This window comes from Engraulis encrasicolus, chromosome 1 (assembly GCF_034702125.1).
Source record: "Engraulis encrasicolus isolate BLACKSEA-1 chromosome 1, IST_EnEncr_1.0, whole genome shotgun sequence".
Taxonomy (NCBI): Eukaryota; Metazoa; Chordata; class Actinopteri; order Clupeiformes; family Engraulidae; genus Engraulis; species Engraulis encrasicolus.
This window is the reverse complement of record NC_085857.1, coordinates 59,201,814-59,214,313: the sequence shown is the minus strand read 5'-3', so window position 1 is coordinate 59,214,313 and position 12,500 is coordinate 59,201,814. Positions and strand designations below refer to the sequence as shown.

General features: G+C 41.1%; 1 protein-coding gene across 2 annotated transcripts in view; it reads right to left on the bottom strand.

Annotated features, from left to right (window-relative positions):
* Positions 1-4,622: 4,622 nt before the first annotated feature.
* prkcba (protein kinase C, beta a) overlaps positions 4,623-12,500 on the bottom strand; it is a 49,383-nt gene continuing 41,505 nt past the window's right edge. Inside the window, exons 17-18 of one of the 2 annotated variants that reach the window (XM_063207414.1) lie at positions 12,072-12,132; positions 4,623-4,775 (exon numbers count right to left, since the gene is read on the bottom strand). In XM_063207414.1, the coding sequence (XP_063063484.1) occupies positions 4,623-4,775; positions 12,072-12,132 (214 nt within the window). Of the gene's footprint in view, positions 4,776-8,976; positions 10,521-12,071; positions 12,133-12,500 lie in introns of those variants that run through there. The other variant, XM_063207420.1, reaches the window with a different exon arrangement.

Genomic DNA, 12,500 nt, shown 5'->3' with positions numbered 1-12,500 from the left:
TCCACGAGAGGCCGTGGGTTGTGCTCGATTTACCACGGGTAAGGGGAGTGGGGCACATGCGAAGAGCACAACCCACGGGCTCAAGTGGCGTATTGCTCATCTAACACTGTTACACTTACACTCGCTGAACAAATTTCTTTAAAAACGCTTTAATAACAATTAATTTGCCACGCGTCGTTCAGTTGACAAGTTGAGGAAGTGATTGGTTACCCCGGCAACCACTATTGGGCGTGTGTGCGTTCATCACGCTTACAGACACACACTTCGCTACAAAAACTCAGCAAGGGGCGATAAACACCGCAGGAATTAAACGTCTTTGCAATCACACTGATACCCCAACCACAGATGGTGCAAAGATGTACTCTTCTTGCAGACTCCCTACCCCAACATAACTGCAACATATTCTCATCACCAACATAGATGCGCCGGGTCTAACTTAGATACGCATAGAATCTTCAGTTGGTGTGGGTTTACGCCCGATTTACCATGGCTATCAGCTATCAGAATCAAGAACCGGACCGCACAGTGTTAGATTGGCATATTCTATCTCCTCTCAAAATCCAGTCAACATATTATTAACTCATACATATAGCACTTTTATTATTAGTGGTATAGTACAGTATAGTATTGCATTAAATAAACGAACTCCAGTCAATGCCTTCAAGTCACACACTTCTTAGAGTATTTTCCTTATAGCATAATATTATCACATTCATTAGATACACTTGTCAAAAAACACACACTTGCCATATCGCCTCATAATAATATTGGTAGTCCATCATGGTGTATCATTAGCCTGGTGACCCACAAATAGTATTATTATAATCTCTTCATTCTTATTCATGGTCTTGTGATGGTTCTCTGGGGAGGGCCTCCAGGCGGCTGGCCAATAAGCGAACAATTAGGTGACAGCAGTGTCCAATCGTTTCAAACCAGAACTGAGTGCAATCCTTCCACCCGTACAATCACGACAGGTCAAAGAACCTCAAGATCATGAGAAATTGGGCCTGGCCATTTTTTACTTAAAAGGGCCCCTCATAATTAGCAGCGCAAAACTGACTCACCGGCGGACACCACACCCGGGGCCCACCGAGAAACGGACGCTATGCCAGATGGCCAGTCCGGCCCTGAATACGAATGAAGAAAAGTGTTTTGGTCAAACCAGTATGGTCTATTATTGCATTGGATCATCTTCACATTCCAACACTCAACTGCTATTTGTGACTGGCAACAAACAAACAGGCCATAAGTAGACACGGGCGAAATTCAGAACATTGCAACTATGGTTTTTAACGTTTTTTTTTGTTTTGTTTTTTGAGTGATTTTATTTATCTCTTTATTTATTTAGAATCTACAAGTTGAGTTCTTGAAGGGTCTGGGGGACCTTCGGATTCGCCCTGCCCCAAAACCAAAATGCAGCGATGCGATGCGATTAAATGTAGTGGAGAAGGGGAAACTAAGTGAAACACGACATTTGTTTCAGCAGCTACACAGTGCTACTGTATGGCCGCTCGCATGGACTCACTCATCAACATCGATTCTGTAATTTTAACAGTAATTTTAAATCTGTGAGTGGTTAAAGTAGCAGCTCATTAAAAATGTCAGACAAGTGATTTCCCAATCACATGCAATGATAAAAAACACACATACACACTTGAATACCTATGCCTATGATGCAGCTCTGTGGATGTTCGTGGAGCAAGGCGGAACCTATCTATCTGGCGAGAGTCAGGTTTCCATTTTTTGTAGAAAAGCTGCACTCTTGGGTGTGAGTCTTGTATTTTACATGACATGTCATGCGAACCCACTAACATAGAAACCAAGAATCACACCTGAGAGTGCGGCTTTTCTACAAAATACGAAAGTTGCTGTTCACTTGCACCCAAAAAACTTGAAAAAAAAAACCAATGGGGAGTTGAGCGCACATTCTGAAAAAAAGAGAGTCAGGTTACCCCCAGGCGTACTTGCAACCTGTTGTCTTGTGGCTAGTCACATGAAGACAATTCTGCCCTACAAAGGCAAAGTACAGTAACTACACCAACATTAAAACTTTAGAGAAACCCCCTTCAAAGCATTGGTATGAGGTTGGATTATATAGTTACTGCAAATTTGACAGCAATATCTCTAAAACGGGACACATTTGGACCATAAGACTTTTGTCACAAGATGTTATAAAGAAAATCTTCAGTCTAACCTCAATTTTGACAAAATATGTAGTTACTGCACTTTGCCTTTGTAGGGCAATATATACTTTGTCGCAGGCTACACATACACATATACATGACTTGCCTTGTCTGTACACATGGTCATGCAGCACACACCCTATGTGGAAGACAGTTGCTACTGTATTTACAGTACACACACACACACGCGCGCACGCACGTATGCACGCACGCACACGCACACACACTTCATTTAGAAACAGCCGACCAAACTGTACAGCATGCGTGATATAAGATTAAAGATAAGCACTCTTTTGCATATTCACACACACGCACTCAGTTGACATCACTTAATGATGGAATGTTACATTTATGAAACAAAGAAGTCCCTCCCATACTCACTCTCACACACACACACACACACACACACACACACACACACAATATAAACACATTTTAAAGTCATTCACTCTCATGCATAAAACACAAGTTTAAAAATGGAGACCTTTACTCTGTGCGTAGCCACGCAATGTGGAATTCATGTAAACAAGCACTGCTAATGTGCACACACGGACACACGGACACACACACACACACACACACACACACACACACACACACACACACACACACACACACACACACACACACACACACACACACACACACAGACAATATTATTCTGTGCGTAGCCAAGCAATGTGGAATTTATGTAAACTAATGTGCACGCACAGGCACACGCACGCACAATGACACAATGGAAATCATGTAAACAAGCACTGTTAATGCGCACGCACGCATGCACGCACACACACACACATGCACGCACATACACACACAAAATGACACCCAATGTGGAGATGACATAAACCAACCTTGAAAAAAATAAAAAAATAAAAAAAATAAAAATAAAGCCCAACCGGTCATCTGAGTACAAGGTAATACACATCAAATGTTAGATCAAGGCCCCTTTCTCCAATGCATTGGTGCTAAAAGGTTAGCAACTTGGTAGCTTGCCTATGGAAAATTGGGTCGCAAGTTAAGTCGTTAACAGCATCGTCGAAAAACACATCCCTAGTTAGTTACAATTTTATGGAGAAAACAAGCAGGAACAGCGGACATGACACTCAATTCAACATCAGATTAAGGAAAGGTAGCTACTGTTGAACATCCCAAAACGACTCAGCTACAATGATGTGCATTGTTTCACATTCACACAGAAGTCTGCTACTTTAAATTACATTGTTCAAAACAGAATTCGACAACAGAACATAGCTACACTTCTGCAGAATTTCTGTTGGATACTAATGTGCCAAACTCTGCTACAATAGAATGTTCTGCATAGAACTCTACTAGATGTCTACAAAAAGAAAACAAAGAACTCAGCTACACTTGAACAGATATAGTAAGATTCTTTATGTATTCTCTCTTACTTGAATATTCTGCATAGAACTCTGCTAGATACTGTAAGTATATCCACAAAGAGAACTCCGCCACATTACAATGTTCCAAACAGAAATCAGCTATGCTAGAAGAATAGAATATCCCAAATGGAACGCTGCTGCATTAGAACATCAGACAGAACTCTGCTGCATTAGAACGTCAGACGGAACTGGGTTAGAACGTTCGAGATGGAATATCCGGCAGGAGACGCCGCGTTGGTCTGCAGGTGTTCAAGCAGTCTCTGGAAGTTCGACGATGAATGATGTTCTGTGTGTGTGTGTGTGTGTGTGTGTGTGTGTGTGTGTGTGTGTGTGTGTGTGTGTGTGTGTGTGTGTGTGTGTGTGTGTGTGTGTGTGTGTGTGTGTCTGGAAGCTCAAGGATGCTAGATGTTTTGTCTGTGTGTGGAAGCTCTAGGAGATGCAATTTCTGTTACTGCAATGCAGTTCACATACATAGTTTTTGTTTGTTTGTTTGTTTTTGGACTTGGAGGACAAAGTATAATTGTGCAGAAGAGTGAGAGAGACGGGGGTACAGAGAATGAGAGAAAGAGAAAGAGGAGAAAGCGAGAGAGATCACCAGACATGTATGAAGAACTCAGAGTTGGTGTATGATAGATAGATAGATAGATAGATAGATAGATAGATAGATAGATAGATAGATAGATAGATAGATAGATAGATAGATAGATAGATAGATAGATAGATAGATAGATAGATAGATAGATAGATAGATAGATAGATGTGTATTATAAACTCTGGATTAGTGTATGAGAACCCCTAGAACTCTGCTTGTTTGAGATTGTAGGGGGTGAGAGATTGAGAGATAGATAGATAGATAGATAGATAGATAGATAGATAGATAGATAGATAGATAGATAGATAGAGAGAGAGAGAGAGAGAGAGAGAGAGAGAGAGAGAGAGAGAGAGAGAGAGAGAGAGAGAGAGAGAGAGAAAGAGAAAGAGAAATAGAGAGAAACAGAGAGAGACAGAGAGAAACAGATAGAGAGAGTCTTCTATTCTAGACGTGTATTATAAATTCAGGGTTGGTGTATGAAAACCCTTGGAACTCGGCTTGGTTCAGGTTCATGATGAAGAGTTTATCAGTGGGGGTGAGGTCCAACTGCATCTTGGTAAACTCCTTATCGAAGTTACCCACATCCCTACGCCCCTTCTACAAACACACACAGATAAAGAGAGAGAGAGAGACACACACACACACAGAGAGAGAGAGAGAGACACACAGACACACACACACATACATAGAGGAAGAAAAAGAAAGAGAAAGACCGAGTGAGACAGAGAAAAACACACACACACACACACACAGAAAGAGAAAGAAACGGAAATATGAAAGATTACAAAGCTACCCATATGCCTACAAACACACACACACACACACACACACACACACACACACACACACACACACACACACACACACACACACACACACACACACACAAACACAAAATGGAATGCAAGGCATGAAAGAAAAGGCCGAAAAGAAACAGTTATAATGGAAGGCAAATGAGGATGACAAGTGTGTGTGTGTGTGTGTGTGTGTGTGTGTGTGTGTGTGTGTGTGTGTGTGTGTGTGTGTGTGTGTGTGTGTGTGTGTGTGTGTGTGTGTGTGTGTCTTACAGAGAGTCTTGACCACAGATTTTGACCACAAAAATCAACAATTATTAATTATTTACAACAATCGATCAAAGAACGTATTCATAGATTTGACATTGGCAATGCATTACAATATCATGGAACATCATCGGAAAAGGCACATAGTTTGTGTGTGTGTGTGTGTGTGTGTGTGTGTGTGTGTGTGTGTGTGTGTGTGTGTGTGTGTGTGTGTGTGTGTGTGTGTGTGTGTGTGTGTGTGTGTGTGTGTGTGTTAACAATCACTGGCCAATCATCAGTGTAGAAACATTAAAAAAAAACATAAACATAAAAAACATACAGTACATACAGGGGCTAGACAGTGAAACTGAAACACCTGCTATTTTAGTGTAGGAGGTTTCATGGCTAAAATTGGAACAGCCTGGTGGCCAAAATTAATTAATTGCACATTGCACCAGTAAGAGCAGAGTGTAAAGGTTTAATTATCATTTCAGATACCATGTTACTTTACCCTGCTAATTGAACCTTCACACTCTGCTCTGTGTGCAACGAATGGGGGTTGGCCACCAGGCTGGTCCAATGTATCCATGAAACCTCCCACACTAAAATGACAGGTATTTCAGTTTCACTGTCTAACATTAAAGGTGAAGTCAAAAAGCACAATACTGGTATCATTGGTCCAGCTGTCAGTATGACGAGATGCCCAGGGCTGTGATTGGGTAAAACGGATGGAACAGTGTCCAGCTGTCAGTCACTATGATGAGGTGGAATGGAGGAGCATTGTGATTGGTTCAGCTACATGTCAGAGAGATGGATTGTCCAGCAGCATGGCTATCATTGGTCCATGGGACTGGATGGGCGAGACAGCATTACTATTTAGCTGGGTCTCTTACCGTCCAAAAAGGGCCTAATCGTTACGCGCTGGATAGAAGCACCAAAATCGGTGTAGACCTTCCTTAGGGTGTTCTCCATCATTTCAGAAGGGGTGCCCCAAATTTCAATGTCATTAAGGTCATTTTTATGGGGTAAATCCAAGATGGCTGCCCAAAACCAGCCAATAGTAGTAAAATGCTGTACTGCCTGGACATAATGGTGTTATGGGCCAATCCACCTATTTGTGTGTGATGTATACAGACTGAACTTTGAAAATATGTGCAAAACTTACCATAAAAACAATGTTATATATGTCTTATTTAGATTCAAAAACAGGAAAATCATAAAAACCATGGTCAGAATGAGATCACTCTACAATTGAGAGCTCATTTCTGGGCATTTAGCAACATTCATGCATTGAACCAACATTCATTAAGAGTTTTAAAAATTTGCAGTGGGTCATATCTATAACATCCAAAAAGAAAATTGTGGTTAGAAAATTTAGGGGAGAAGAGATAAACCCTTGAACTGGGCCACACATAACTGTCCCAATGTTAGCATGCTAGCATTAGCAGGTTTAGACACTCAGTCTGCTCTTCAGATAAAGATGGCAAACAATAATTTTAATCCCACTTACACATGCGCGCACACACACAAACTACTACTACTTCCTTAGGACCCCCTCAATGATTTAACCCTAGGAGTCCAACTGAAATATATTCATATCCATCAAGTCAATAATGCATGTACATATCAAGTGTCAGTGACAGCTGTCAAATGACAAATGTATGCTGATTAATGTTTAGATATGTATATCGCAGTCCTAAGTGTACAATGGAGTGATAAGGGCATTTATGCTTAGGAAATTATGAATAATCAATATGCAATACACCATACATACAGTATATTGACAGATACTTTGTTTTAAAAGAGCAAAATGGTAACATGTCTGTTTTTCCATCTACTTTTGGCTTTAATCTAGATGACATGTTGGCTACCTAACCACTTAATTTATTGTTTACTCGTTATTTTTCATTTGTGGGTGTGGTCCTTTGTTTAAAACATGTCTGCCTGCCTTCCCTCTCTCACATAGGCTACTAAAATAGTCTTTCAAAAACTTAAAACAACAGCATGTGGAAATCCTATTGGCTTTGGAGGGCTAACGTCTATAAGACTATACTGTACTGTACTGTATTGCACTGTACTGTACTCTACTATACTGTACTGTACTGTACTGTACTGTACTGTACTGTACTAGACTGCACCGTACTGTATGCTACTGTACTGTACTTAACTAGACTCCACCGTACTTTATGCTACTGTACTGTACTGTACTTTACTTTACTGTACTGCAACGTACTGTATGCTACTGTACTGTACTGCACCGTACTGTATGCTGCTGTACTGTACTGTACTGTACTATACTGCCCTACAATATCAGAACGCAGTATCTTGAAAATGGTCGAAAATGGGTTTAGACCGGAAATTGGCTTTAAAATACCTTCTTTTTCTTGTGTCAAAGTTTTTTGGCCCAACTTGGTCCCGTTTCGGAAAAAAACGCAAAAAACTGATTATACTGCGCTTTTTGGTTTTAGGAGGTTACGTCGTACTAGCCAAGAACGCAGTATAATGCGAATTATACTGCACTTCTCCATTGACACCGTGGTTTTGGTGTAGACAGTAATACCACAACAGAGCGCAGTATAATGATTTTTCAGCTAAAAAGTAATGAGAATGTTGTTTTTTTTGCTTTCTCCTTGTGTGCATAAATTTTCACCATAAAAAAGTATTGTATGGAAGTGTCATCACCACTTTACCTCCAACACAGTCGCGTGGACAGAAAGGAAACTTTAAAGCCTTTTTTCTCAGTTTGGCATTTTGAATTATACTGCGTTCTGAAATTGTAGGGCAGTATACTGCACCGTACTGTATGCTACTGTACTGTACTGTACTATACTCTACTGTGCTTTATTATACTGCACCATTCTGTATGCTACTGTACTGCACTGCACTGCACTCCACTCCACTGCACTGCACTGTACTGTACAGTACAACTATAGAACTGAAACATGTAGAGCGGTGGTGCTCAAACTGTGGTACGCGTACCATTAGTGGTACTTGAGATTTCTCTGGTGGTACTTGGAATGCCATTATGAACCTCTCCTGTACTGACTGGCAAAAGTGAATATGGAAGGCCTTTACTGCGATATTCTAATGTTGGTTGTCAAGGTGGTACTCGGAGAGCTCAATATTTTCTCAGGGGGTACTTCACACAAAAGGTTTGAGAACCACTGATGTAGAGCATTCTGAGGACATGTACAATATTATGCAAAAAGGTGTAGTGGGAATGAGTTATGTTACTGTTACCACTCAAAATCTTGAAGGTTAAAAAAAGTCTTGTGGCATTTTGTTTGGGGGGGCGGGGTATGATCGACTATTCTTCCGCCCAGACTATTTGTGTGCCTTGCATATCAAGAAAATGAGTCCAGGTAATGATTTACTTTCATAGTATATACCATATGAGAAGAGTGTTGTTCTATATAGATATTTCCCCTATGGGTAAGGGTGGCAAAAGACCTACTGTACAGTACATGTTGTCCATCAGCTGTCAGTTTTGATAGCAGTTTAAGTACTCAATGATTACTGAGCTAACTAATACAACTTTTGACACAAGTACTAGTTGAGGACTTGTCTGCAAATAAACATTTTTTTTAATCTCTGTCTTCTTACTCAACATACACTAAGAAATCATTCCCATTTAATTTAAACTGAAGCCATACTGTGGCCTACATGTTGGCCTATATTGAGTAATCTGTAATGCCATTCTAAAGATGACTGAAATGCTCTCACAATATGCACTTGTAAAAATATAGAATTAGGTGATCTTATGGGGTTCTTCATACATATGGAAAGGTCCTGTCCTTTACCCTCTCTCATACAAATAAAATACGTATATCTGTTATGGAAATTAGAGGATGGAGAACCTGCTACTTAGGGCATCTTGCAGTGACACTATCCCATTCAAATCGAGCATTAGCAGCAGTCTATTCTCACCATAGTTTTAGTGTTGGCAATGCTCATTTTAATTCAGACCAAGAATCTTCTTAAATCGTTCACAATGTTACATGCTGTCAAGCACGTAAGCACAGACTCACCCATACTTTCACACTATGTACATTTTGTAGTTTTATCAATCTGGTCTAGCAGGCTACCCTTGCTTCATCTCTTCTGAGGACTATATTAACATTGTCAGCTAAGTATAATGTCATGTAATAGCAATGTAATGCGTTACCAACATGACATATTGTATATGACATGGTAGACATTTTTTTTCAAGGGGCACCCCTTCTAGGATGTCTTCAAATCAGTCAAGGAACACGTGTACCGAATTATATGCTTCTATCCAGCGCGTAACGATTTCTCGGCTTAGAGCCCCTACTAATTGGTCCTGCTGCATGTCAGAGATATGGGTTTTCCAGCATATTGTAGGAAGCGAAGGACAGCGATCGCCATTACATGCTGAAGAGAGGCTATGCCTGAAACGTTTGTTGGCGAATATTTTTTTTTTTTTTAAATCTGAAGAGTGCTGCCCTTCGCTTCCTTCATTTATATATGGTTTACATGGGATTCAGGAGCAAGGCTATGATTGGTCAGTGTGACAGGATGGGTGGGAGCAGCATAGCAATTGGTCCTGCTGCATATCAGTGAAGATGTCCACGACAAGGGCGTGCGATTGGTCCAACTGCATGTCAGTATGACAGGATAGGCGGGAGCAGCTTTGCTATTGGTCCAACTGCATGTCAGTATGACAGGATGGACGGGAACAGCATAGCCATTGGTCTGTCAGTAATCACCTGGCCATGCCGGCATAGGTGGAACATTTGATTTGTCCAGCTTCTTGTCAGTGTGATGGGTAGGCGGTACCCCCGTGGTGATTAGCTAATTGTTGTGTGGGTTGACGAATCAGAATCCTTGGAAGTGAAGGCCGGGGGTGCATGGCTGGTACCAGTGTTTTGATTGGCTGTTGATAGTTGTGGTTGGCGAATGAGAATCCCCTGAAGTTATCATATGATGAGATAGGAGGGGTCCGTATGAGCATTTTGATAGGCCACTGGTAGTTTGGATTGACAAATGAGAAGTCTTGAAAGTGATCATGTGATGAGATATGGGTCCGTATGAGCATTTTCTTTGGCTACTGCCAATTTGTACTGACGCATGAGAATCCTTGGAAATGATGATGTGATAATGTGACAATGTATCTGGTCCATATGAGCATTGTGATTGGCTACTGGTAATTTGGATTGACAAATGAGAAGCCTGTAAAGTGTGCGTGGGGGAGGAGTTGGGGGTGCAGGTCTGGATCAGGAGGCGTCAACACAGGAGCGTGACGGGTGAAAAAACGGTCAAAGTTTTCAGCATCACGACCACACTGCAAAGACACGCACACACGCACACACACGGCTTTAAAATAAAACATGGCCATGATAATGAATGAATGAATGAATCACACACACATACACACACACACACACTTTGACACAACATTCCATCAAACACACTTTGACATTCCATAACATCATAACATAACATGCCAGTACTCATCCACTTCAGTGCTTTGGGACTAATAGGGAACCAGCTTTTGGATTGAGGTGCTGATATCAAAATGCTGAAAGGTGATTTTTTTTAGAAATCCGTTTACGAATAAACAACAAGGGTATCACTCACAGGTCTAGATGGGAATGAGGGGACAGTATTTAGTGTAACACTCTGGCTTTGGGCTTGAAAACGGGTACAGTATTAAGAGTAACACTCATGGCTTTGGGTTTGAATGGGGGACATTAAGTGTCACACAACTCTAGGGCACATAATTAAATGTAACACTCACAGCTTTGGGTTTGAATGGGGGACATAATTAAATGTAACACTCACAGCTTTGGGTTTGAATGGTGGCTGCACTTCTTATAGCGGAGGCGGTATTAAGTGTAATACTCACAGCTCCGTATTTCAATAGGGAGACAGTATTTGAATTAGGGGGATAGACTAGCACAGGGATTAACCATAGGGCCGCGGCCCAGCTCAGAAACTTGAAGGCCGCGGAAAAGTTTCAACCTTGCACTAGAGGGCCACGAGGGCCGTGCAACTGCATACATTATCAAATAAAGAAAGCGTGCATATTGTTACTGTAGAGTAGTTCTGCTGCTTAAATGACCACTCACCGCTTTTTTTTTTTTTTAGAAGTGGAAGACATCAAAGACAAGACGGCAATACACTTAGCAGTACACGGATGGAGAATGAGAAATTACCAACCGGTCTGAAGTGTAATTTACGTCTTCTCTCCGCACAAAATAAGTGATTGAAACGTTACTCAAAATGATTCTGTTTAGGCCTACTGACAAAGCAAAACCGTTATCCTTGTGTTCCCCAAAATACATTTATTTAAAGAATTTTACATGATATTAGGCTACAAGGCTTTCCGTTTTTGACACCCTGTAACTGGTAACTGAGCCCTGAGGAAGGTCAGTAGACCGAAAGCTTGGCCTATTATTAAAAATAACACAAAGGAGATTTAAGTGTGCAGACATTTTTCTTTCAATTTCACACATTTTTGACACCCTGTCATAAGGCTGAGGAATTTCTATTCTTGCGTCGCATCTGCACATCACTAAGTAAAACCGTCTTGAATCAGAAGATTCATCACAAATCACAAACAGAGCTGTCACAGATGTCAGAGAAGCATTCAAATGAATGAATGGCTCTGGCCCACTGTGTGGATTGGGTTTATCATTGTCCGTATCGTGACCGTCCGTATGATTTCTATTGGGTTTTCATTTAAAATATTGACAGCATTCTATTAAGTTAGACGCACGCACGGTCGCATGACATCATAGATTTCCTGTTCTCGGGGAATCATGGACACCTGCTCAGCCAATCAGAAGACGTTCTGCCTGTTCACCGGGTGATAATGAAGTGTAACACTCACGGCTTTGGGTTTGAATGGCGGCTGCACCTCTTTGCTCCGTAGCTTCTCCCAGTCCATGTACCTGAAGAAAGCACATCACAAATAGCAGATTACCATGAATACTGTTGACTTAAACATCACATATGGCCAATCAGCATGCACCCTGATCACTTGAACATCACATATAGCTTATTATCTGCCATCCTGATGTTTAAAACTCTTCTGATAGTTTATAAGTCACTAAATGGCCTAGGCCCTAAATCTATTGTAAATATGCTTGAGCAATATCATCCTAATAGATGTCTTAGGTCTTCAGAATCTCCTCTAGTGGTTGTACCTAGGGTCAGGTCTAGACAGGGTGATATGGCATTTAGTCATTATGCTGCAAAATCAGTGCTTTACACTAACTTTTTCGCTTACCAGCCATTTTGGCTAGTGGTTTTCCTGACT